The 27,781-nt window shown below is 45.1% G+C and overlaps 2 protein-coding genes across 5 annotated transcripts in view; one reads left to right on the forward strand and one right to left on the reverse strand.

Annotated features, from left to right (window-relative positions):
* Nucleotides 1–27,781, reverse strand: part of CDH23 (cadherin related 23) — a 498,190-nt gene that overhangs the window by 46,953 nt on the left and 423,456 nt on the right. The gene's annotated exons all lie outside the window — the stretch shown is intronic.
* VSIR (V-set immunoregulatory receptor) overlaps nucleotides 6,995–27,781 on the forward strand; it is a 50,885-nt gene continuing 30,098 nt past the window's right edge. For all 4 annotated transcript variants that reach the window (XM_077821921.1, XM_077821922.1, XM_077821920.1 and 1 more), the window contains exons 1-3: nucleotides 6,995–7,163; nucleotides 21,354–21,809; nucleotides 23,285–23,341. In XM_077821921.1, the coding sequence (XP_077678047.1) occupies nucleotides 7,079–7,163; nucleotides 21,354–21,809; nucleotides 23,285–23,341 (598 nt within the window). In that variant the 5' untranslated portion in view covers nucleotides 6,995–7,078. The remainder of the gene's footprint in view (nucleotides 7,164–21,353; nucleotides 21,810–23,284; nucleotides 23,342–27,781) is intronic.

Raw genomic sequence — 27,781 nt, forward strand, 5'->3', positions numbered from 1 at the left:
AGTTTCCCCAATCTCCACCTTGTAGGAACTGAAGCCATGGCCTGTAATAATATAGCTTTTATCTGATGGATAAGTCAACATGTGGAATACAAAAATTCTAATAAAAGAGAAGGATTTAGGATGCTCTGTCCTTTGAAGCAGAGATTTGCTCTGCCTGTGTAAGGCTCTTCACAAGGCTACCTCATGAACAGTCAAAAAAACAAACAAACAAACATTCCAAACATACCAACCAACCCAGCAGATCAGGATCCCAGGCAGAGCTGGGAGGATGGTGCTTCCTGTTATGAGTACTTTGCTACCACTGGGGGATGTGATATAGAAGTAGTTCTTTGAGGGGAGAATTAGGTTATAAAGTGCTGCGCACCAGCACACAGTGACTGTGCAGCTACTGTTTTCAGACAGCTAAAAAGAAACCTTACAGAACTCTTGGAGTGGGAAGGGGGAGAAAAGAAACTGACCCTCTCTGACCCTCACAACATCGACAAAACTCAAGTTATCTACACTGAAGGGGGGATTCTGTAAGTGGTTGGACAACAGAGATTTTTAAATGCAAATACTACACGTAATAGGACATGTGTTCTTGACACTACTGTTAAAAGTAGTGAAGGTTGGAGGAGGAGGAAGGGGAGGTTGATTAGTCAGGATTCATTTGCTGTTGTGTATATTTTCCCATTCCTGCTCGCCATCTCAAACCATGCATGAGTTAGGCTTGTTCTCAGTAGGGTACAAGATTTCTCTCCAGGCAAAAAACAAGGGACAGGATTCATTATATTCCCCCCCGCCCCCCCCGCCAGCATCTTGGCACAGTTTCATTCCAAATGCATTTAGAAGCTTGCCTGGCATGGGGGATGGTCTCTCCTTTACCACTCACCAGTTCACTGTGTCACACAGCCCAGTCATATCTCCTAAACTGAGCAGGGTGACACCTGCATTGCAACATCACCCACAATCGGCACTATGGGCCTGCTTTTGGAATAGTGCCATATGATGCATTACAGTGTGATGAGACAACATCAGTATTGCAATGCCGCACTCATAGAGTCTTTGCCCAATGTCTCCTGCCAGAGCCTCCATTGACTTTCACTGTCCAGCTCTCCTTGGGGCTGAATGAGCACTAACCCCTAGACCCTAAGGCCTGACCCATTGACTGCTGTTTGGGAGGCCTGGGTCATTGACTGCTTATTTGTGTAGGCCTCAGTTCCCCTCCCAGTCTGATGGAAATGGAGAAGTTGATAAAGTGGCTCTCCAAGAGCTAGCAACAGCAACAGGCAGTCCAACTCCAGCAGCAACAGCAGCTCCTCCAACAGCTGGGCAACCAACAGCAACAGCTGATTCGGGAATTGGGGGCCCAGCAATGAGATCAACAGCAGCAATGCCTGCAACAGATGGCTGCCATGCTCCTAGCTGTGAGACCAGGCCCCGTGGGACGGGCAATCCAGACAGCCCTCCCCGTTCTTGTGTGCCTGACCAAAATGGGGCCTGATGATGACCCGGATGCCTTTCTGGTCACATTTGAGTGGGTTGCCTCAGTGGCTCCCTGAACAGTGAGCCAGCCTCCTAGCACCGTATTTGACAAGCAACTGAAAAGCACAATCCTCGCCACCCTTGACATTACATCTGATACATTCTGGCAACAGTTCTGCAGAGAGACATACTCACTGGGGGCCAGACTGCAGATGGTCACGCAGCAGCTGAAGGACACCTGTTGGTGGTGGGTCTAGCCCGAGCAGCACACCAGGGTCAAGGTCACCAAACGGGTGGTCCTGGAGCAATCAATCACATCCTACTGCCACAAGGAAGGGCACTGGTCCTCTGCCTCCAGCTAGAGACCCTGAGCAAAGCAGTCATCTTAATGGAAAACTATGTGGCCACCGAAAGCCCAGTCTGCCCTTACTCTGAGAGCCCAACCCACAGACTTTGCAGCCAAAAGAGGAACAACCCCCAAATCAAGGAACCTCCAAAGCTGTTGGCTAAGACTGAGTGAGAGTCATACCAACAGACAGGATCCCAGGTATTAGCGGCGGTCACCTGGAGTGTCAAGGAGGGCCACAGGGTCCACTGACCTAGTAAGGGAAACCTGGATACCTGGAAGCCCCACCTTCTCGACTAGTTCCAGAGACTGGCCCAAGCGGTCAGAAATCAGCCCATATTTCACCTGCAGCTGCCTCGACCATCTCTGCTGAGGGTGCCCCGTGATGGACTGTGACTTCGGGCAAGTCTGGACCAGCGAGGCTTGTGCTTGGAAACAGCCCTCCAGCAAACTGATGATCCTTGTGGAAATCGAAGGGGGATGGGTCCCCATGCTCGTGGACTTGGGGTGCCAAGACTCATCCAACGAGACCTCCTCACCACCCCAAATCTGCAATGGGAAGTCATCTGCTTACAATATATCCATCAGGATGTGAAGCTGTACCCCAGTGCCTGGGCCATCATGACAGTGAACGGTGAGACCAGAACCATGACAGTAGGCCTGGCCTCGAGACTGGCCTACCTGGTCATCCTCGTCTGGAGCTGGACGGGATTTATGAAGGTTCTGTGCACTGTGAACCTCAAACCAGGCACACTGGAGCCCACATTCAAGGGGGACCTCCTCAAGGAAACATGGGAGACATCCAGTAATCCAGACACTGACATCGAGGGAGCCTGGGATGGTAAACTTGACATCCCTGACAAGAAGACAGGCCCTGTTCACCAGCATGGGGAGGATCCACCAAACCCGGGAGCTGACTTTGGCTGAGATCAGTGAGAAGACCCTAAGCTCAGTTGGGAGTATGAGCAACTGGCCAGCATAAATGGGAGGGTCATGGAGCCCCAATGAGAAATGCAGTACCCCTAGGTTGAGCTAAAAGGGACCTGCCTATACCGAGTGGACCACGACCCGCAGATGCAAGAGGCCCAGACCCAGCTGGTACTATCCTGATGCCACAGGCAAACTGTCTTGAAGCTCGCCCATGACATCCCCACTGCTGGGCATTTGGGCCACAAAAGGATGTCGGTCCAAATTTTGGCCTGTTTTTTTTGGCCAGGAATCCATTGGGAAGTCAAAGACTTTTGCAGCTCCTGCCCAGAGTGCCAGCTTGTCACTCCACAGGGAGCACTGAAGGCTCTGCTTCTCCCACTATCCATAGTGGGAGTTCCCTTTGAGAGGCTTGCCATGGAGGTGGTGGGAATCCGCGAGAGAAGCATGGTCGGTTTTAGGTTCATTCTGATGATCCTGGAGTATGCTACCTGCTTCCCTGAAGCAATCCCACTCTAACACCACAGCCCGGACCATTGCTGTGAAGATACTCAAGGTCTTTGCTTGAGTGGGCCTTCCTTGAGAAATCTTGACAGACCAGGGGATGAACTTCACATGAAAGCTGCTTAAATAAGTCTGCAACCTGTTGGGCATTGAGATGATTTGGATATCTGTTTATCACTCTCAGATGGATGGCTTATTCAAACACTCACTCAAACCCTCAAGGGCATGCTTTGGAGATTCTCCCCAAGGGAGCTCCACTACTGGGACCAGTTCATCCCCCCTCTGCTACTCGCAGTCCAGGGAGTTCCCCAATTGTTAACCAAGCGCTCTTCATTTGAGCTGCTTTATGGGAGGCAGCCATGGGGAATCCTGAACCTGGTTTGTGAGAAGTGGGAGAAGGCACCTTCCCTGTCGCAAGGTCTCCTGCAGTATGTCCTCTGACTGTGGGATCAACTTGAGAAGGTGTGAACCTTAGCACGCGAGAATCTCCACAATGCACAAAAGTCACAGGAGCAGGCTTATAACCAGGAAGCCTGGGGAAAGGGCCTTTGAACCCAGAGATAGGATTCTCCTGTTGCTTCCCTCTGAAGCATCAAAACTGCTTGCCTGAGAACAGGGGCCCTACAATGTTATCGCCCAAGTGGGGCCCGTTAACTACAAAATCTGGCAGCCAGACAAGAGAAAGAAACTAAAGATGTATCATTTGAAGCCCTGATGGGATCGAGAGGGGTCACTGATTGCTCAGTATAGCCCTGAGCCAGAGTTGGGCCCACAGGCCCCAGTCCTGACAGACTCTGAGGAACCTCAAATTGGTGACACCCTGATTCCCAAACAAAGGAAGCAAGTCAGGAGTCTATTCAAAGCATTCCCCAAGACCTTTATGGCTTGGCCAGGACAAACCACCCTTGTGCAGCACGTGATCCTGAGAACCCCGGGGGAGATCGTCCAAGAGAACACTTGGCCCCTGATGTGGTGAATGTGAGAGACGGTGGAGAAAGAGGTCTGAGCAATGATAGAACTGGGGGGTGATTACGGAGTCCCAGACTGAGTGGCATAGCTCCAGTGTTCTGGTCCCTCAGGTTCTTTAGAGACTTTAGGAGGGTGAATGCCATATCAAAGTTCGATACATACCCAATGCCCCAAGTCAATGAATTGCTTGACTAGCTCAGCAAATCTTGCTAGACCCTCACAAAAGGGTACTGGCACATTCCGCTGGCTCCAGCTTCCAAGGAGAAGAGAGCCTTTGCCAACCCAGTGAGACTATACTAATTTATCAGGATGCTCTTCTGGCTCCATGGGGCTCCCTCCACCTTCCAGCAGTTGATGGACCACATCTTATGGCTCCATGGCACCTCTGCCACCATCTACTTGGACAACATGGTCATGTATAGCAGTAACTTGGAGGACCATCTCAACAAGTGGAGGCCATCTTTCGAGCCTTACACATGCCGGACTCATGGTGAATCCCAGCAAATGCAAACTAGGCTGGGAGGAGGCCACCTATCTAGGATACATTCTGGAGCATGGTCAAGTCCACCCCTTGTGGGTAAAGTCCAGGCCCTTCAGACCTATCCACTGCTGCAACCAAGAAAGTTTCCTGGGGTTAGCAGGCTATTACTGCTACTTTGTCCCCAACTTCTCATTGATCCTGGCTCCTTTGACAGAACTTCTGAAGGACAACCCTGATGAGTTCGCTGGACAGCAGACTGCGCTCGAGCCTTCCAGACACTTATGGACCTCCTGTGCCAACAACCCATGCTGTTCAGCACTGACTTCTCTCAGGAGTTCATCCTTCAAACTAATGCCTCAGAAGTGTCTCTGGGAGCAGTCCTCCCCTAAGAAGTCAAGGGAGAATAGCACCCCGTGATTTACATCAGTTGGAAGCTGTTTCCACACAAGTGCAACTACTCCATTATTGAAAAGGAGGCCCTCACTATCAAGTGAGCCGCAGAAACCCTGCAATAGAGCCCCCTTTCCTCTAGTGACTGATCACTGCATACTGCAAAGAAGACCAAACCGTGGTTAATGAGGTGGCATCTGATCCTCTTACCATATGTCTTCTGAGTTCAACACTGAGCCAGTAAGGCACACAAACATGGATTTCCTTTCCCGGGTGGGAGAAGGTGAATCTCAGTTCCTCGGAGATGGACTTATGGGGGTGTGTGTGTGTATAATGAGGCAGAATGGCCTCATTCTCACACAGAGGGGGCTAACTCACCCTGTTGGGCTTAGCTAAACCCTCGCAGGAAGCATGGGGATGGGGACAGAAGTATAAGAGCAGGGCCCTGCAGTTCTGCTGGAGCCAGACGTCCTTCTCAGGGAGCCGAACCGCCAGCACAGCCCATGACCGGCTGTGACGCATGATGACTCCTTTGAGCCAGCTGCTGCCCCAAGAGATGGAGAGACCCAGAGAGGAAGTGGAGAGTGAGCTGCTTGGTGCAGAGACAAGGAACAAGGCCCCTGATGCGGCGGAACAGGCCCACCAGACGACGGTAAGAAGTAACACAGGGAAACGAGACATTGACTCAGCTGTGGTGCTTGGAAGCAAGGCAGGGACCCCACACTTCCGTGCCAACCCTGTGATGGGATAACCTGTCACTTCCAGGGCACTGGGGTGGGTTGCAGTGGAGCAGGGTGGCCTGGGTCTCCCTACCTCTGGCCCCCCACTCGGAGCTGGATGAGCACTAACCCTAGGCCCAAAGGCCTGAGCCATTGACTGCTCGAATACTCAATCCTTAAGCCTGAAGGACTGATCCACTGACTGTCTGCTCTGCGTGTCCCCCTCTCCCCTATCCATGTAAACTGAGCTACCACTTGCTCAGTGACTTGACTGCAAGCCCGGGTGCCTGATAGACCAACCTGGCACGATTCTCCACGGCTGCCAAAGGGGGCCGTCCCTAACCCTGAGACACAGGACCCTTACAGGATCATATAGTATCTCCTGAGGGGAAAAAAACATGATTATGCTAGGAAAGGGTCACGTACCAGGAAAAATGGTGGACTCTGGATTCTGATCCTGAATAAGCCCCTCACACAACTTGTGCTGCGATCAACCCAACTAGAAATTGCGTTTTTTAAAAAAGCACAAACGTCACTGAAACCTGGATAGTGCATCTGAGTTGTACTTTCTTGTGAGGAAAAGCATAATTTGAAGTGTCTAACTGGCTACCTCCAAATGTAACAAATCAGCCTCCTGCCACCCTAATCCACTTATTTTAAAACTAGTAACCTATAAATGGAAAACAGAATGAACTGCTGCATTTCACAATTGTGTGCGTGCGCATGTGGCCACCTAATCTCAGTGCATGTGTTTTGTGTGCCATGGAAGTAGACAGCTGAATTTAGCAGTCCCACCCAGTCACAGTCCTCTGTTGATTTCAGGAAACCTGCAGGGATTGGACCATTGTGTTGAGCAGCACAAAGTTTCTTTTCTTTCTCTCAGGTTTCAGAGTAGCAGCCGTGTTAGTCTGTATTCGCAAAAAGAAAAGGAGTACTTGTGGCACCTTAGAGACCAACCATTTTATTTGAGCATAAGCTTTTGTGAGCTACAGCTCACTTCATCAGATGCATCCGATGAAGTGAGCTGTAGCTCACGAAAGCTTATGCTCAAATAAACTGGTTAGTCTCTAAGGTGCTCCTTTTCTTTTTTCTTTCTCTAACCTCATGGGGGTGCTCTCAGCTCCTCTCTCTCAAATTACAGTAGGCATTATCTCAGTGAAATTTCCTGTGTATGCAACTCTCTTGCTCCTTCTGTCTCAGGGTTGCTCTGAGTACGCATGTAAGACACAGGAGAGAAAAATCCTGGAGAAGGGCTAGCTCCAATTTCAGTGAGTGAAGATGGATGTTTACCACAGTCATTCAACGGACAGTGTGTGGAAGGGCTGGGTGCTGCCAATCGCTCTCTACTTGGCTTTCTACCAAGGTAAAGTCAGGTTGGTTTTTCTCTCCCCAAAAAGGAGAGGAAAGGAAAACCTAATTTGCTATCCACTTTTTGTATTCACCCTCTTTTTGTTTGATCAGAAGTCAAAAGAATTTCAGCTTAGGTAGATATGTGTTATTTACTTTCTCACCTTCCTCCCTGTGTTAAGGTTCAAGGGAGATTTCTCAAAGACTCTTAAGGAAGGGGCTCTCTTCTGGGGATGGCTAAAGAGTGCTGTTTGTGTGGGAGTAAGAAGAGGACCTGCTGTGTTTTTTAAATTCTGCTTTCCTGCAATTATTGTCCTCCCTTTTCCTTCACTTTGAACTAATTTGTGCGTCAGAACAAAGCCAAGTCATAAACGAAACAGCAGCACTGGTCCCATAAAGGGATATTGAGAATGTGCAGAGATGCAGGGCTAGATTATTTTCTATTTGCTGCTTAACCCCAGCTCTTTTGGAGGTGTAAGCACAGCACATTTGTCCTGGGTTCTAGGTGAATAGAGTCTTTCATTATTAACAGAGTGGCAGATAGAGGCAGTTTGTTTGAGTTCAAAGAAGACCATCTTTGTAGTCTATAGAGATGCTCATCTTTGCTGTCAAGACTGTGCATGTGTTTGTGTGCACACACTCCGAAGCTGTCACTTCTGCCTGCTTCTCTGGGCATATAGGATACCAACCAGGATAGACTTTGCATTGATCTATTAACTGGGTGCTCCCCAGTTTTCAGAAACTGAGCTGTCGAGAGATCACTCTCGGGCTCTGAAGTTTTCCCTACTCCAATAGTCTTGAGTATTTCCAGATAAGTTGGTTACCAGCCAAGCTGCCAGCCTTCAGCTGGTGCTTTGGTGCCCTCAGCTGGCCTCGAATCAGGGTCACTTATCTCATGCGTGATGTCTCACGGCCTTTGCTGAATACAGAGAAGAGTTTTGTAATTGGGGCTTCTGATGTTGGCAAGTAAATGTTGCTCAGTGAAAATTAAAGACAGAACAGGTTAACAAATAAAGGGCTAGAAGCTGAAAGTGGGAAGGAGTGGGCTTCTATAAGGATGCCTGAAACTGCGGGGAAATGATTATGTGGGACATGATGCTCTGATCCTAACACACGCTCCCTGCTCTGTTGCTGCCAATGTAACCTAAGGAAAAATCCATCCTGACTCCAAATCTGGCAATCAGCTTAACACTGGGCAGCCACAAATATTTGTTTAATATAAAGAAGAAAAAAACCTCGTGTTCCCCCCGCAACACACACCTCATCTCCCATTTCCTGGTTACTGGCTAGCAGATTTACTGATGGCTGTGGTGTGTGAAGGGAGAAATCTGCCACAAAATAGGTCTTTTTAGTCAGACAATAATTGCTAAGAAAAACTCCTATGGTTTAGGATGATAAATAACTGTTGTTATTGTTGTTTCTGCATGCCACACACCAGAGCCCCCTTGCATCCCTCTCGTTCCCCGCTGTAAACTCTCTGTGCCACCCTCCCATCCCCCTCTATTTCAAGGGATCTCTGCACTGCCACCCCTTCTCTTATGCTAGGGACTCTGTGTGTCCCCCAATTCTCCTCTCCCTGCCATACCAGGGTCCCCAATTTTCCTTCCAGGAACTCTGTGTGTATTCTCTTCCCCCCACCCCCTTATTTCTTTTCTTTCTGTCTGGGAGATAAGTCATTCAGAGAGTAAACATTTTAAAACTGTATTGGAAAGAAGGGCAGAGCTGAGATGGGGTACTTTTATGCTGGGAGGTGTTAAAATCTGCCATCAGCTGGTTCTTTGATCTACAGACAAACTGAGAAATGACACTGAGTTGAGTGCAAGACTTTGCTTTGATCAGCCAAAAAAGTCAAAATCCAGAAACTTCATGCAGCTGGCTGGAAATTGATCAGATACTGGCACACATCAGTAAATGCAAGATCAGGCCACAGAGTTGCCATGCTTTTTAGCTCCGAACTATGCCAGTCAGACCAGTGGAGTGCTGGGATGTGGATGGGAGTGTAACACAGAACATGCAGGAGACTCGGATTCAGGAGTAGAGCTGGCAGATGTCAGAAAGGTGAGGAACACGATCTCTAGCCAACTTTCTAATTGCACAAAACTGAACACCCTTGCCCCTCCCCCCTGCCCCACCCTTTCCCTGATGCCCTGGCCTGACTCACTCCAGCCCCACTCCCTCCATCGCTTGCTCCCCCCAACCCTCACTCACTTTCATTGGGCTGGGGCAGGGGGTTGTGGTATGGGAGAGGGTGAGGGCTCCAGCAGTGGGTGCGGGCTCTGGGGTAGGGCCAGAAATTAGGGATTCAGGAGGGGGCTCCACATTGGGGCAGGGGGTTGTGGTGTGGGACGGGGTGCAGGCTCTGGCTGGGAGTGTGTGCTCTGGGATGGGCTGGGAATGATGGGTTTGGGGTACAGAGGGGGCTCTGGGATGTGGCCAAGGGGTTTAGAGTATGGGAGGGGACTCCGGGCTGGGGCAGGGGGTTGGGGAGCAGGAGAGGGTGCAGGGTGTGGGAGAAAATTTGAGTGCGAGGGGGATTCCGACCTGGGGCACAGGGTTGGGATGTGAGTGCGAGGTCTGGGAGGGAGTTTGGGTGTGGGAGGGGGTTCTGATCTGGGGCAGGGGGTTCAAGGTGCAGGGTTTGGGAGGGAGTTAGGGTGCGGGAGGGGGTTCTGACCTGGGGCAGGGGGTTCAGGGTGCGGGCTCCAGCTGGGCGGCACTTACCTCAGCCAACTCCCGGTTGGTGGCACAGCAGGGTTAAGGCAGGCTCCCTGCCTGCCCTGGCTCTCAGAAGCAGCCGGCATGTCCGGCCCCTTGGCTGGAGGCACGGCCAGGTGGCTCTGCACGGTACGCACTGCCCATGACCCACCCCCGCAGCTCCCATTGGCTGCAGTTCCTGGGGCTGCGGGTGAGGGCAGCATGCGGCACTTCCCTGATTTTCCCTGTGCCTAGGGCCTGGGCATGCTGGCTGCTTCCAGGGAGCTATGCAGGGCCAGGGCAGGCAGGGAGCCTGCCTTAGCCCTGCTGTGGCGACGACCGGACTTTAAATGGCCCGGTCAGTGGTGCTGACCGAAGCAGCCGGGGTCTCTTTTCAACCAGGTGTTCCGGTTGAAAACTGGATGCCTGGCAACCCCTAGTGCTGCAGGCAGAGGAATCTCTATAGATGAAATAAAACATTTTTGACTGGGCAAAGATAAAAGAATTTGCTGGAGCCAGCCAAGAATGGTGTGGAAATCTCCATCCTCACTCCAACTCAGCCAATATTGCTCCTGATTTGAAGCAGCCAAAAGCTAGTTCAGTCTTCAGGACCTGCGCTCTCCAACAGTCATGTCAAAGCACTTCAGTCCTGGCCTGCAGTTTCATTTGCTGACTCATTTCAACTAATGGGACTGAAACATGTAAATAACCTGGAAGGAGTGCTTAATGACAGACTGAGTTACCATTGAGGTCACAACGCAGCACCAAATGGGCACTGTGTGGAAATCAGACTTTTTCCGTGTTCCGGTTTCCTCATTGTTACCAAAAATCAATGGGCTTCTCCCCCAATGACACCTAGAATGTTCCCTGACATTTTGGAATTAATTGGACTTTTCCTTTAAAACTTTTCTCATTACAGACAGACAAGTGACACTGAGTTGAGTGTTAGACCTCACTTTGCTCAGCCAATAAGCTGAGCAGTCTGTACAGTGCCCAGCACGCTTGGGACCTGTTTCTGATTGGGGATTCTGGGTGTTAATACAGTACCAGTAATAATGTTACCCTGGTGAAAGAGGGATGGTTGCCCTTGTGCAAATTGCCAATTGCACCTTCCTCTGAACACATTTACATGGATAGTTAAGCAATCAAACAAAGATTTTCAAAGCTCAACAAAAATTAAAACTAGCCCTTGATTCCAACATAACATTTCTTACCTGTACCCCTAAGGCAGTGGTTCTCAACCTAATTACCATTGTGGGCTGCATATGTAGCTCTCTCCGTGTTATGTGGGCCACATCCATACAATATCTATATACTATCTGTATGGCCCTGAGGATGTCACATGGGCCACAGCTGTGTGCTGATTGGGCCACAGGTTGAAAACCACGGCTCTAAGGTGACCTTTCTGCTGTTCACACTCTGGGCATGGCCCTTCAGAGCACAGACATCCTATCTTGGGCTCAGGTGCTTGGGAGGCCCCTGCGAACACTGTTCTTTCAAAGGTGTGTCATGCCAACAGTCAGGCCTCCTGCAGTCCAGTATTAGTAGCGCCCTGCCAGGCATTCAGGCATTCTGCACAGAACAGATTAGTGGAAGGGCAGGTTGCAGAGCATTGGTTGGGACAGGAATGGACCTGGAGTGTCCACCGCTCTGTGGGTGAGAATAGGGGGAACCGAGAGAGATCACCCAACTGATGGTACCCTGTACTACTAAAGGGGGTGAAGATAGCACTACACAAGGGGCAGAGAGTGGGAGGGTCTCCAGGGTAGTGAAGCTCTGCTTATAGTGTCTTGTGTAGATTAAAATGCACTTTACTGTGGGCCTGGTCCAAAGCTCACTGAAATCAAGGAGAATATTTCAAATGTCTTCAGTGGGTTTTGGATTAAGCTCTAAGTGAGGAATTCACTTCTGTTAGCCATCTAGGATATTGGAGCTAAACATCAGGTCGCGTTTAAGGTAATATGCTAATTCAAGTTTATTATTATTTGTCTTTGGTAGTGCTCATGATGGGCTGGATGCTTTTCAGACAGATGAGAAGAGATAGTCCCTGTCCTGAGGGGATGCCAGTCTAAGGGCTTGTTTATAGAGCCCTGCAAATCTGCAGATATCTGTGGACCATATTTGCAGGTCGCATGTGGATACAAATTTTGTATCTGTGCAGGGCTTTACTTGTTTATACAAACAGGGCACAGCAAGCAGCAATCTACCCTGACCCAGCCTGCCACACAGTAAGTGAGTGCCCTTGTGGACTCTGCTGCCATGCACTAAAACTTCCATAGTGCACTTTATTTGACTCGTGTTTCAAAGTGGGATAGATTAAAGCACACGACAGAACTTTTAGTGCGTGGCAGCAGAATTCCCAAAGGCAGTCAGTGCACGGTATGCTAGAACAAGGCAGATTTACACCCTAGCTTGCTGTGCCTTAATTTCATACAGACAATCCATAAGAACAGACAGAGCTTAGAGGAAGATGGCCAGCGATGCAACCCTATGCTCTGGGTGTCCCTAAACCTCCAACTGCCAGAAGCTGGGACTGGACGACAAGGGATGGATCACTCAAAATTGGCCTGTTCTGTTCCTTCTCTCTGAAGCATCTAGCACTGGCCACTGTCAGAGACAGGATACTGGGCTCAGTGAACCACTGGTCTGACCCAGCCTGGCCATTCTTATATTCTAATGGAAAAGGAATCTCTGTCTAGAGCCAAGCAAAGAACATTTTTTTTTGGTTTGCTGGCAATTTAAAAATGTCCAAAAAATTTAAGGGTGGACAGAAAATGAAATTAATTGAAAAGTTTTAAACATGTAATTCAGATGAAATGGAACATTTTGTCTGCCTGAAATGAAATATTTTGTTTCATTTTAGAGCATTTTTAAATGTTTGACATTTAAAAAAATAAAATTACTGGAAATTTTGAAAGAAAAGCTAGTGTCAAACCAAAAAATTACAGGTTTGTTTCAAAAATTTCAAAATGAGACATTTAGATTTTGGGGGATCTTTTATAGGGTTTTTTACTTGAATAATTTGGTAAAGCCAACATGAAATTCACAAAACATTTTCATGTAACTGAATCTGCACTTTTTGCTGAAAAAATAGGGTTGGTCACAAAATTTTGCCCATCTCTTTTTCTGTCACACAAAGTCAATTAGATTCCATCTAGAGCTCACGTGATTTTCTTTGTGAAACCCCAAAAGGAGCAACACATGATTTCCAAATATGTCTTCACAGACTTGAACATCAGGTCACGTTTGCTAGGGCTCATTAACCTTTCAGCAGGCCAAGCCTGGGCAGCATTGTGAGTGCAGGCAACACTTCAGATAGAAACAAATGAGAAAGTGAGTGGTTTCGCATGCAGTTTCAGCAGAGTTTCACTCTGAATTTTTTCTTGGAACTTGAAACAAAGCAAAACTAAAAGACGAGGCCACCAGAGAGACAGCCCCTGGAAAATTCTATGCTAGGTCACAGAGAGCAGCTTTGTGGATTTGGTGTATTTCCACTGAAGAATTTAAACAGGATTCTAAGTTTTGGTTGCAGGGTTTCTTCTGAAATTGGATTGATGCAGTGAAGGAATATATGGGTAAGATTCTACAGGAGTGGTGAGTGAGGTTCTGTGGCCTGCAATGTGCAGGAGGTCAGACTAGGTGATCATGTTGGCCTCTTCTGGTCTTAAAGCCTATGAATCAATAGACAGATTGAAAGAATAGATCTAAAGTGACCATCTGCATTGTGAAAATGACTAATAGTTGACAATGGTGTCAACAATGGTTCCTCCCTGGCCCTTCCAACCAATTTTGAAAACCGTTTGGCTGCTAGTGTAAGTGGGTTAAGCCTATCAACACAATCTCACTTGCTGTAATGATTTGATCCAATCTACACGGGCAGCTGATCTGTATTCAACACAACTGAGAGGAGGCCAGGAGAGGCACTGTCAATACAAGATGCTTTTCCCAATGTAGATGTGTCCTAACAGAAGTATGAACTCCACACATTTATCTAACCGGGGTGAAAACTCTGAAGCCCAGTGATAACAAATTAAGACAGTCTTGCAACATTCATGAAAATGTACAGCCTGGGTACAAAATCTACCTGCCTACCCTTACTGTCATGATCAGGAGGCCCATAATAGTTTCCCCTCCCCCACTAACAGCAGAGAGAGAGCACCTCTCCTCTCCCTGGTGAGGCGAAGCACTGCTTCCTCACGGTTCCCCCTCCTCCTTGGCTGGTGGGCTAAGGGATCTCGATCCTCTTGTTAACATCTACTTCAACCACTGGTCATGGAGAAGATGATAATGAAAAAACTGATGTTTTACTCAATTGTTACAAAAATAAATAAATAAAATATTGTATTTAGCCGCCCTGGGAAAGTGAGTGAGCAGAATGTTGCTATGCCGATACTGGGAGAGAAGGGAATAACAAAAAACAAGGGGGACTGAAAAGGGAAGAGCTTTGAAAGATCTCTCAGAGGGCACAGAAATTCTCAGATAAATGAGGGGAGGAGCTTTCATTTGTTTAAACAAAATTCTAGATGAAATTTTATTTTAAGAAATTCAATGGTGATACAAAGTTAATTAAGTGACCTTAGTGTTTTCCTCTGCATTTTGCTTATTGTCTTAAAAGCATCCTGAAAATTTAGACCTCAATGGTGATGAGAAATCATGCCTTCCTTGATGTCTCCAGGATGCTTGCATCCAGGACCGGCTCTAGGCACCAGTAAAGCAAGCACATGCTTGGGGTGGCACAATTCCAGGTGCGGCATTCCAGCCATTTTTTTGCTTGGGCAGTTGTGCTCTGGGAACGGCCAATTTTTTGCTTGGGGAGGCAAAAAACCTAGAGCCGGCCCTGCCTGCATCATTCTCTGTTGCACGGGCTTACCACAGATTGCAGGATCATAGAACTAGATTTCACAACCAATGCCACAAAGCTGTGTGTTGGTTGGGCTGAGGCAAAACTGTTCGGACCGAAATGCTAGAGGTGAGGTGGGATGCACTGAGACACTCGTCTCTTCCAACTGTAGGCCAGATGCTCCTGAATACCCCCAACCAGCTACCAGAGACTCCAGCAGCCTCACTGTATTCCCAGGGCTAAACAGGCTCAATGTATTACCTGCACCCCTCCCTCTGAGAACAAGGGCTACTGTGAATTCTAGGCAGCAGCTCTGTCAGCTGTGCAGAAGGACCCCCACATTACTGTCTAAGCTAGCAGGATATTTCTCTCAGCTAGACACTACTCGCATACTACTCTACAAGCTGTTTTTTCCAGATTTGCATTGGGCTAGTTATCTGCTCAGAGAAGGGCTCCCTGAGGGCATACAAAAGCAAAGGTCATTTTGTGCCCTTACTTCTAAAACTAGGTCTGAGTAGGGGTTAGTGAAAGCCACAGATCCGCCTCGCTATGTTTGTGTCAGATCTACCACCTGCACTGATTCCGGTGGGAAAGTCCTGATTAGGATGGGGCAGCACAACACTCTGTCAGTCAGGCCCTCTGCGCCATGAAAACCTCCTGAAATCGCTGAGAAGCCAATGCCATGTCAAGATGTCACAACATGATTTGGTACCACATGACACTTTGATTAGGAAAAACTAGAACAATATAAAATTAACATGGCACACATTAGATGGATTAAAAACTGGCTAACTGATAGGTCTCAAAATGTAATTGCAAATGGAGAATTCTCATCAAGCAGGTGTGTTTCCAGAGGGGTTTGCAGGATTGATTCTTGACCCTACACTATTCAATATTTTTATCGATGACCTGGAAGAAAACATAAAACCATCACTGATAAGGTTTGCAGATGACACAAAAATTGGGAGAGCGGTAAATAATGAAAAAGATAGGTCACTGACTCAGAGCAATCTGGATCGCTTGGTAAACTGGGCGCAAGCCAACAATGTGTGTTTTAGTATGACTAAATGTAAATGTATACATCTAGTAACAAAGAATGCAGGCCATACTTACAGGATAGGGGATTCTATCTTGGGAAGCAGTGACTCTGAAAATGATTTGTGTGTGGGATAATCAGATGAACAAGAGATCCCAGTTTTATTTTGTGCCCCAAAGAACTAATGCAATCCTTGGATTCACAAACAGGGGAATCTCGAGTAGGGATAGATAGGTTATTTTAGCTCTAAACTTGCCACTGGTGCAACTGCTGTGGGAATATTATGTTCAGTTCTGGTGCCCACAGTTAAAGGAGAATGTTGACAAACTGGAGAGGGTTCAAAGAAGAGCCACAAGAATGATTAAATGATTAGAAGATTAGTGATGGACTCAAAGAGCTCAATATATTTAATTTAACAAAAAGAAGGTTAAGGGGTAACTTGATTAAAGACTATAAGAATCTACATGAGGAAACCTATTTAACTATGGGCTGTTCAGTCGAGCAGAAAAAGGTACAACAAGATCCAATGGCTGGAAGTTGAAGCTAGACAAATTCAGACTGGAAATAAGGCATACATTTTTAATGGTGAGAGTAATTAACTTTTGAAACAATTTACCAAGGGTTGTGGTGGATTCTACATCACTGACAATTTTTAAATCAAGATTGGATGTTTTTCTAAAATATATGTTCTAGGAATTATTTTGGAGAAGTTAAATGGCCTGTGTTATACAGGAGGTCAGACTAGATAATTACAATAGTCTTTTCTGGCCTTGGAATCTATGAAATCTATGTCAAGACAATTTAGTTCAGAAAGATGATGTCTGATAAGTGGCAGGCCACCAAGGTGGGACTAGTTTCTATTTGTAGATTTTTCTATTCACTCAGTCAACAAGAACAGTTGAAAAACAGTAAAATGATTTATCAAAAAAAGTTGAAATTTCCAAGTTATTTCCATGTTATAAAGTTAAAAATGGACCAATTTTCCATTTTGTGAAAATTGTGCATGATTTTATTTTACTGGCATTTTAATCAAGATCTTTATAGATTTGTTTACCAAAACCCCAGTTTTCAGTGAGAAAACACGGTTTTTAGTAAACAAAATAATAATAATAATTTTAAAATTATTTTAATTTAAAAAATTGATTTTAAACATTGACAAAATGGAACATTTTATAAAATTGATAAACTTTTTTGTGAAAAATTAATTTTAGAAAAGACAATTTTAAATAAAAACCCTTTTTGTACGAAAAAATTTGAGCAGTGGCTCCCTTGGTGTCTTTTCACTGTCTAATCTGTTCAGTGTGATGGATATGACTGTGGATGTATATATACTTTCAGGTGCTAGGCTGCGTCCTTTCTGTTTGCATGGGGCCTTTAACTCCAAATGAGGGGGAAAAGGCAGGAGAAGAGTCAGGGCAATGAGAAGCGCTTGCCTTGGATGGAGGCAAACAGGAATTGTTCCACCAGTCACTTAGGATTGTCTGAAATATTAAGGTACCAAATATACACTTATAGGGGGCTATAATAGAGACAAGGTAAGAGCTTGAAGGGGAGAGTGATTGGATGTTTGAATATACATGAACATTTGATGCCACATGGAAAAGAGAAGCGTGATAAAAGACTGTTTATCTGTACAGTGGGGATGACATTTGTTAATCAGTTGAATTGTAAAGGGAATTCACCTCATTAGCAAGGCCAGGCATCATTTTGGGGAGAGAACACCAATTCACAATAGAGTTTCCCAAAGACTACGCCTTGTGCTACTGGTACAAGGAGAATGCAAAGAATATCAGTGCTACCAGCTGCCATTTTCCCCTCCCCCAGTCTTATCTACAGAAGGCACACAACTATTAGATAGCTTTAAAGAACTCCCCTTTGAGCTTAGAAAACAGAAGGAAAACACATAAAGCCAAACACCGTGGGCGGAAAGTGAACCCCCCCTTAGAAGAGACTAGCTCCGCAGCCCCACCCTTTTTGCATGAGCCACACCCTCTGTGGCAGGAGCCCTGAGCCCCCACGCCACCCCACCCCACCCCGCCACCAGAGGACCCCTGGGCCAGCCAGCCAATCCCAGTCATGCTGGCAGGTTGGCCCAAGCAGCCCCAGCCCCAGCCCCAGCCCTAGGCTGGCAAGCCAGAGCAGCAGCCCTAGCCCCTGGTCGGCCTGACCAGCTTCAGCCCAGCGTCCTGTGGCAGCTCCTGCAGCCAGGGAAGGCCTATTATACCCACCACCCATGCCAAACACTTCACATATATGGTAACCTCTGCCCCGCATGACTGCTGGCATAGGATCGCTTACCAAATATGTGGGTTGTGTTTATTTTCCACTGTAGATGGGTTCCATGAAATCCTGTGGGTGAAGCAAGAGCTGTTTTAAGATGCAGAGTAGGCAAAAGTATGTACTTTCTTTTCCGTATTTAAAAATAAACAAACCAACCTCCCCCCCACACACACTACGTGGACTTCCCTACAAGTGTCAAAGTGGTTAGGCAGATCCTAGCAGTGCAGTGACTGTATAAGTAAAAACATCAACTTAAACATACTCAACAATAGCTCAGAACTAGCCTTGGACATTATAACTTTTCTTATTCGGTAAGGGAGCCTTGGGCAGGGCACTGGGGCAAACATCCACTCCTTAAAATAAAATGCCACAAGATCTGTAATGCCCACCTAGATTAACAGATAGGCAGACGAGATGTTGCCTCATCTACAGGATGGAACCTCAAACAGTGCAGCACCCCAGTAGTGCTGTAATGCAATGTCCATATGAGATATAAGCCCAGCTGCTGGACTCAACTTCCCAGTCCAGAGGTGAGAGCTACTCACACCAAAGATTGCAATTGTGATCACAGATTCATAGGGAGAAGGACGGAAAATCCTTGCTAGGCCGTCATCCAGCCCATTCCACATTCTGGCAATGCAGAGTGCTCTGTCACAGGGCTGACCCTTCTAGGTGGAGTGGCCATCTATTTCTCAGCCTCTAGGAACTGCTGTTCAGTGCAAACCCAATCATGATATTATGGCTGTATCCACTGTGTGCAAAGAGAGAAAGCCATGGCATGAGTCCCTCTGATGTGGGGCTTCAGTTTGATGGTCCAGCTTTAAAGGGGGAAAATTGGTGGGGATGTGCGAGACTCCTCTGATTTTCAGGGGACCTCATTAGGGAGGTAAGAAACACAAAGAATCCCACGGACACTTGTCAAAGGTGTTGCAAGTGCAGTTTCCTCCAAAAGATTCCTACCTTACCTTCCCCTCACTCCCTGGAGGCCCCTTTTGTACTCAGACCTCATGGAATCAGGATTAAGAACCACTCTTTGATGTTTGCACAAAAATATCCAAGGTGCCCAAGGTACTGAGATCGGCATGCAGAGACCAACCCAGGAATTTCACTGTATCAGAGCCCTTCTAACTTTATTTCCCCCATTCCCTGCATTGTCTGCTGAAATTTAGAAAAAATAGTATGAAAATAAAAGTAAATAATACACTTAAATGATTCAGATGCACCAGGAGGTTCCCAGTCCAACAATGTTCTAAATACAACAAGTAAAGGACAGAAACTGAAAGACTTTAAGGACATTTTTCACTTCCATTTGTCCAAAATCAACTCTGCTATTTGAGCTGGAGGTCTGTTATTGGCTAAGAAAGTCACATGACCCTGCATAGGTTAACATTAGTTCTGCATTAGAAATTAAATTCTTGTCAATGTAAGGACCTAGTCTAGAACATAATTCTCAAACTATTTGAACAAGGTTTGTCTGTCTTCTGGGGGACTAGGTAGTATGTAAACCAAGTGAACTTGAGCCTGTTTCAAACCTGAAATACTTTTGTGGTAGTTTGGAGCAATGTGTTTCGTTGGCTCCTGCGAAGTACATCAAATGAAAAACCTCAAATCAAATAAAGGTGGAACCAACAGAACAACAGGATGTAACTGCAGTGAGAGAACATCTTGTCCACACAACACCATCATAGTTGTAACAAATTAAACCCCAGAGACATCTCACCAAGTGGTCCCCCTTTATCTATAGTTTCAAAAATACAATAAAGAAATCCTCTCTTTTTCCTCTCTCCAGTTTTTGAAGGAGCTCCTGGGGATATTAGTGCTTCTGGGACAGTAGGCTGGCTAGAGGCTCAGTTAGGCAGAACCTAGGTGGGCACTGTTCCAGTCTTCCTCCAAACATTTGCACACGCACTGCAGTATTGACCTGCAGTACCCAGCCTCGCCATGTCAGTCCTGGTACCTCACAGATTTGCCAGTTTACCGCTACCTGACCGGTAGCACCCCAGATATTCCAGTCCTGGGTCCCCACCCAACTTTGCTCATATACCTTAATCCTGATTTGTATCACCTTGCAAGCCCCAGAAAGAAGCTCTGCTAATACACCTCAGTTTGGAGCTACAAACATTTCCTGCTGTTCCTTTGCTGGGCCTCTTCTGAGCACAATTTTCAGTAAACAATGATGAGGGATTTCCAAACTCTGCAGAGAACAACTTCTCCCATTACGGAATTTGAGTGTCAGCCAGTGCCACCTCTGCCTTTAGAGAAAATGGAAAACACAAGCAGTCTTGTGTAAACAGGGTGGGGTTAAAAACCAGGCTGATCTTTGGGTGGGGGTGGGGACATAAATTGTTGCTATTTCTTTTTTTTAACAGGCATTAACAGAGCCTTGGTTGAGGGGTAGAAGAAACTGAATATAATGCCAATGATGAGGATTTGTAACTGAATCATAGGCATTGTGAAATTTCCTCATTTGAGAACCATGTACTCCCCCTCTCATCATCCTTCCCTCACAAACACAGAGGCTGCTGATCCACTTTGATCTCTCGCAGCAAATTTTACAGTGCTAAGACATCACACAACTGCATCCCACAGCCCTAGTTTCAGTAAATGAGTGACCTGCATAACACTCTCTCTCTACCTCCCTCCCCCAAATGTATAAAGGATACATACACACACACAGAGAAATGTATAAAGCATATTAACTTGCCAGCATTAATATGGAGAAAAAATATCCTAAACAATCAGGCGGGGAACGGAGTAGAGTTAGCCAGCATTGAAGATACCTTAAAGTTTCAGCTCCTCTTGGTGAGATTTGTCCTGTGAGTTTTTTTTTTTAAAAGAACTTCTTTAATAGTTTGAACCAAAGAGCAGTAGTAGCTGCATGGAATGAAGGAGGCTATAATGTGGAATAGTTTGGTCACTCATATAAAGGGATTACAGCACAGTGGAACGACAAGATACACAGTGAGACCTCAGGACTAATTCTTAGGGGAAAGATGATTTTCAAACATTGGTGATGTCCTGTATAGCGTGTTTGCCTGACCAAAGGCAATGTTTTCCCAATCTAATGCACTTAAAACTAGTGGTTAGAGCACAGGACTGGGAATCAGGACTCCTAGATTCTAATCTCAGATCAACTGTAATGACACCCTGTGTAACCTTGTGTGAATTGCTTAACTAACCTCTGTGTGTTTCAGTTTACTCATCTGTAAAATGGTTATAATGCTTATCTACCACACAAGGCTGTGGCAGGTGTTTGTTTAATTCTATCTTCAAAGCAGCACAAAGAGTTGTTATTCTTAAACACCTTGCCATTTATCTTACATTTTAATTGCCTAGTGTTTCTTTTCTCCATGTAGAACAGACAACAGCTTTCATGATCACCACTCCTTACTCACTCTACGTCTGCCCAGAAGGACAGAATGTTACCTTGACATGCAAGCTCTCTGGGCCACTCTCTGCTCAGCATGACTTACTTTACAAAATTTGGTACTTCAGCAGCAACGGAGACCAAAGCTGCTCTGAGAAGCAGCATATCCGCAATGTAACCGAAAGGGACCTGCATCATGAGCCAGGGAAGCATCATGGGACACATAGCAATGTCACAGAAAGGTACTTCCATGGAGAACAAGCAAACCACCATGGGCTGGAGATGACCTCGGACCACCACGGGACATTTCATATCATCATGATGAATCTGACTCTGCAGGACAGTGGCAATTACTGCTGTTACGTGGTAGAGACTAAAAAGGAACATGGCAAACAGTATACCAAGCAAGTGGCTCATGGCTTCATGGAACTCCGCATACAGAAAGGTAGATGTAACTGGGAAACATGCGCAGAATGTGTGTGGGAGAGGCCTTTACAAAATAAAATAGCAGCTAAATTCCTGTGCAACTTCAACTCACACTGAAATCAGTAGAAAGACTCCCACTGACTTTAGTGGGAACTGGACTGGGCTCAAAGCCAATAGATAAAGATGGTGCTGTAGGTCAGAACTGAAGAGCACAGGCTCAGTTTATTTAGCATTCAGGGCTGGCAGGCCAGGGGGTGCTGTAATCAGAATCCAGGTGCATTTGCAAAACTATTTGGGGCCCAAGCCTGGAAGAGCAACAGATGTTAAAGGAAAAAAAGATCATAACTTTTAAAAAAAATAAGCAGCTGGAAAACACTTTCCCCCCATGCTTAGATAATAAAAACAAAATTACATAGTTACAATGATTTTCTTCAACCTCTTTCTGGAAAAAAAAGTTTACTTTCAGGCCAAAAATAACAGAAATACCAGACAGTTTCTGGATGCAAAATTTATTTTTAGTCCTGGACCAGTGACAGTTTGATTGTCCAATATCTTGCAAACATCAAGACCTAGAAATTAAAGCTGTATCTTATTGGACAGCTAGAAGGCCTAACATTCCAACGGTAGAAAGCATCGCCATCTTTAGAATTGCAATAATGGATTTATCATTTCTTTTTGGATTTAAGAAAAAAATAGTTAACTGTTTGCTTTAATTACTGTGATTCCTGGCAACTGAAATAATTTGGGTTTATAAGCACAATAGAAGTGAGAGTGGTGGAGCATAAAAAAAGCAAGTCTCAAACAGTGGTCCGTGGAATACTATGCTATAGGTATGCAGAGAACTGGCTGGGCCCATGGTGCGCATTCTCTTTATCACTTATGTAACTGCTTTCAGAGAAAACTAAATATCAGTATTACTTTTCCATGCAAACAATTACTGTCATTGCCGCAGGGATGTTACGCAAGTGCAAATGGGCGGTTAAGAGGTCTGGGTGGTCAAGAATGGGTGCAATGATCCATGTGATCACAACTGAGAGGGAAGCTGGCTGTCACTAGACAATCCCTCCATTAAGATGTGGGCCTCATGGCAAAATCATTTGAGAATCCCTGGTACAATTATTTTAACTGGCACTTGTACACATTGCTAGTGGCAAATGTGTAGTGCTAATGGCAAATGACACATTGGTACCTTTGCCACTAGCAATTTGTAATGTCATATGCCAAATGTGTGTCAATAAATCCTTTAGACCACATCTTCTCTTTGCACTGTAGGTGGATTAGATGGAGGGCAGGTCAGAAATAGCAGCCATAACTAATTGTCATTGCCATTTTTAAACCCTAGCTGATTTTCTTTATGTCAAAAAGAAAGACAATTGAAGCAAAGTTAAATGAAATTCCTTGTTTAAATTTTAAGTAGGATTTTCTATCTGACTAATTACTGGATGAGAACTGAATCCCAGGAGATTTAACCAATTCTTCTCTTTAATTCCACAGCCAGAGAAGCATTTCCAAACTGCACAGTTCATCCTGGTATCAGCAAACAGAAAGAAAGTAAGTGTTCTCTATGATGCCCTGCTTATTATTCTGTTCTATGTATTTTCCTAGGCACAGGTGTTCGTTTTACACATTTGCATTTCAGTCAAAACCTGGACAAAATAATTCGCCTGCAAGAAACAAACTCCAGTTATATTCCTGGGAGGTTTATTCCCTAGCTTCTACACAGTAATAGCTATTGGGACATTGTGTAATCTACAGGACAGTTGTGTCATAGGTTCCTGGAATCTCGTTAGGCCCAGACTCTCCATGCAGACTACAAATAATTCCCACTGAACTCAATGGAAATTACTCATAGCACATACCGAGAGAATTAGGGTTAAGAAACAAACCATGCTGTGCCAAATTCTCTGCTGGTGTAACTAAGTATAATTCCATTGACTACACCAATCTACACTAACTGAGCATTTTGCCCTGAGGCTTTATTGTGGCAGTATGCAATTGCTGGCTTTCACTTTATGATTTTACACACAGTGCTAACTAATCTCTCAAAGCTGTGTCCCAGCACACACATAAAACCTGGGATAAATTATTTGGGGGTGGTCTTGCCTGTTGTTGCAAAGTCCTGGTGAAGAATGTGGAGAGGGGTCTTCCCAGAACAACAGATAGGACAGCTGCGCTTTCCCCCTTCGCTGTGTTCCTGTCAGTATCCCATCATGTCTATTCTAACCCCTGGTCGGCATTCCCTAACCCCACACATGAAGCCATATCCAGCCATTTATTTTCACACAGAACTCCCTCATTTATTTCATGAAGATTTCTGTCTGTGGATCAATGGCAGGGTAAGGCCCCACATGGCTAGTTGAGTCGAATGTGAAAATGCTGTAGCTATTCTACTTGGTGGCCCTCCAGCTATTTTCTGTTTTGCCCCTTCCACCATATCAGTGTATTATGGAGTGTTTTTTAGATGCTCACTTATTCATGCGTAGTGGTTAGTATTTCTGCAGCACCAGAGATGTACATGGTGCTTTACAGAGAAATAAAATACAAAGGCCCTTTACTGAGGAGCTTATGATACAAAAGAGCTGGAACCATCTTGGGAGTAACTCATTGTGGTGACTTGTTAGACTGGTTTACCATAACCCAGTGATCTGTGATTGCTGGTCCAGATCCCAAACTGTGCAAGCCGTGAAAATAGGAAGTGAGCCATTAGAAAGAGGAATTCTGCAGCGTGCTACCCTGTGAACCATCCTATGCAGCGCAAACACACAAAAGGCCTGGATAGAGTAAATACGAGAGTCCAGTTCAGGGAAACACAGAACACCAGTCTGAGATTTAACTGCTACTGACACAAGCAGAGAATTGAGCAGTGAATTAATTTAGAGAGTCAAAGAGAAACCTTTTCCTGTGTGACACCATGAAAACTCTGTTACTATTCTGAGACTGAGTCATCTCCTTTTTGACACAGAAACTATTTTAATTTGAAAACATAAGTATCTAAAGAGGAAATCCAAATCTCACATGAGTGATCAGACCAATACCTCACATTAGTAAATAACTTATTTATGCACCTTAATGCCAATTTGAACCCTCAAATGTGGTGTCCTAAAAAGGATGTCCACATTCAAAAATGAAGCCTCTGTGTTAATACAGATGGCTTCCCCTTCTGGTACAAGTTACTTCTCCTTCCTGTTTTAGCCTCGTGCCCTAGAACATTGCGGAACTGGCTCTTATGCTAAAGGACACCATCAGACTTTGCAGCAGTATTTAACACTGGGCAAATTCCAATATCAAGCATCAAAAGGCTAATGGCAGCCAAGGGACTACCTGTTTGAATTTGACTTTAAAACCCCACTATCAGGCAGAATGTATTCAAGCACAGTCCAGCATCCTGCAGAGGGAAAAAGCATCAAGTTGGATGCACAGAGCAGTTCCAAGGAAAGCTTCACTTACTCCTTGTGCTTTTCAGACCTTTTTTTTCACGCTATCATGTCATTCTGAGGGTTGATCCACCAAGTGCCTTGCAATTACTTCAGTCACAGGCCTGATGCCTTCACCTGTCATCCTTTAGATTGAGAGATTGCAAATCAAAGTCTCTGCTACTTGTCCCTAGTGGCTGTGGAAATGGATATGAAATATCTCATGGCACTTTCCAGAAGAGATGGGGAATAAGCACCAATGTACCCTAGCCAACATTCTCTCTCTCAACAGGGATCTAATGTCCTGTGGGTTTGAGCTGTTGCTGGGCCCAAAATAGTTCATCTGTTTGTCCATGCAGTCACGGAACTCCAGGTATCTAACTTTTTTTTTTTTTTTTTGAAGATACCTTGAGACTGGAAGATGCTATGTAAAACTAAACTGTATTCTGCAGCACCACCCCCGCCCCCACCCAGAATTCTTAAATCTGCAAGATGATGCTAATTCTGAACCAGATGCTATAGAAAGAAATTGGGGAAATCACTGTCCTACTGAAAATCTGTTTATACTGAATTCAACGAATCATGCACCAGTAATACATTTGGCCGCATATTGATAATATCGCCTATCAAAATCCTGCTCTGACCCATTTTAAAATAAACCTGACTTCTCAGGAAGAGGAGTCAGGGAAGGGTCCCCAGTGACAATATGAGATCCTTTTTTCATTTTTTTGAAATTAATTAATTTCTAGTCCTCATGATTGTGGAGAAAGGTTTTCAAACCTGACCCGTAAAGGCTCAAGAACCAGAATGCTAATAAAAATAACTTCATTTTTTATTTTTAAGCCACACTCATGATCTTTGGGCCTGACTCATGGTTTTTGAATGCCGGGAGTCAGCAGTACTGTAAATTCATAGAATATATTATATAATATTCTATGAATTTGGAGTACTGCCAACTCCAGGCATTCAAAAACCATGAGTCAGGCTCAAAGATCATGAGCCAAATTCAGACCTAGAGAAAATGGAAGGAAATCTACTGATTTCAGTAGAACTTTTACCCTTGCACAAGAGCTGAATATGGTACATTTAGAATTAAATATATTCTGTATTATAAATAAGGATAACAATCAAGAAAGCTCAAAAATATACACCAACTTCATCAAAAATTTCCTGTCTGTCACACTGCACGAAATCGGTTCTAAATTTGCCAGAGCATTCATACCACTATATCACTCAGGTATATTTAGCCCAGATGCTGATGTTCACTTGCTCAATATGTTCCTCTTTGTTATAAGAGATGTTCTTAGCAAGAATGGTCTGCACAGCTTGAAAATGCATTGCTTTCTACATCTTGCAATACATTGTTTTCTGCAGCTAGCCTCCCACACTGTAGATCACTTGGAATATCTCCATCAGCATGATCCTCCTCCCTTCTTCTGAATCTCTGGGCATTCCAGAGATGCATCAAATCTGCTCTCACTTTTCTGCAGGTCCAATCAGACACTGACTGATTCTGAATCATATGCAACTTGCTGGGTCACTAGCCAGTCCTGAAAGGAATCTTTTGCTGAATTAACTCCAAACCCACATCCCAATCTAATTACTTAATATTTTTGCACAATCTCTGCCTATCAATTCTGCAGCTCACATATCTGTCCTGACTTACTCCCATTACATTTGCTGAACTTACAGTAAATTTCATTAAAAAATTACAAAGGCCAGAGATCAAATCTTTAACTTTCCACAGATAATCAAGAAAATTCCTTAGCTGGATCTGAGTTATAAAGTTCTTTCCAGTACATAGTCAGTTTACTTATTACTGCCCATAATTGTAACTATTGCTCGTGGTCCTGAACCTCTTCTCCATATTAAAAACAGCAGCAAGCTATATGACTGAAGAAATTTTTCCACCACAATATGTTGACATACTGTACATACAATTTCCTTCCTAATCCAGTTGAATGATAAAATTTTCCCTTTTTGTTCAGAGAGTTAAGTTATCCAAGAAGTTTTCTTCTCTAGGTACACAGGAAGACACCCATTTGTAGGCAAGTCTGAACCTGGCCTTTGACTTTGCAGGCACAGTTATTTGTCTGTAAGTAATTATACCACAATTGTGATCCCACATGCAAATACTAATATTTGTATGTCTACCTATCTGATTTGCAACTACAACTTTGTAAGTAGGTGTCTAATTAGTAATATCTGTGCTCAGAATTCATTGCTGGTGCAGTTATTTGTGGGCTCAGAATTCTGTCTGAAAAATGAAGTCCTCACTGAAAATGATAGCCCTAGGATGATCTGGCTAGTGAAGACAAAGAGTGACTAATTTTTATTAGCTGACTGGGGTATGATCCCATGCTCATTGAAGTCAATGGGAGTCTTTCCACAGGCGTCAGTGGACTTTGGATCAGGTGTCTTATCACTTGTTAAATAATTTTCTACTTGTATCTGTAGCACAGCTGGGACTGAACAAAACCCATGTATCTAAGCACTCCCAGGACTTGAAGAAGCTTGGTTGGGGAACCAAACTTCATGGCTTAGACCCAGCTCAATTCTATAGGCAGAAGAAATAATG

Source organism: Eretmochelys imbricata, chromosome 7 (genome assembly GCF_965152235.1).
Source record: "Eretmochelys imbricata isolate rEreImb1 chromosome 7, rEreImb1.hap1, whole genome shotgun sequence".
NCBI lineage: Eukaryota > Metazoa > Chordata > Testudines > Cheloniidae > Eretmochelys > Eretmochelys imbricata.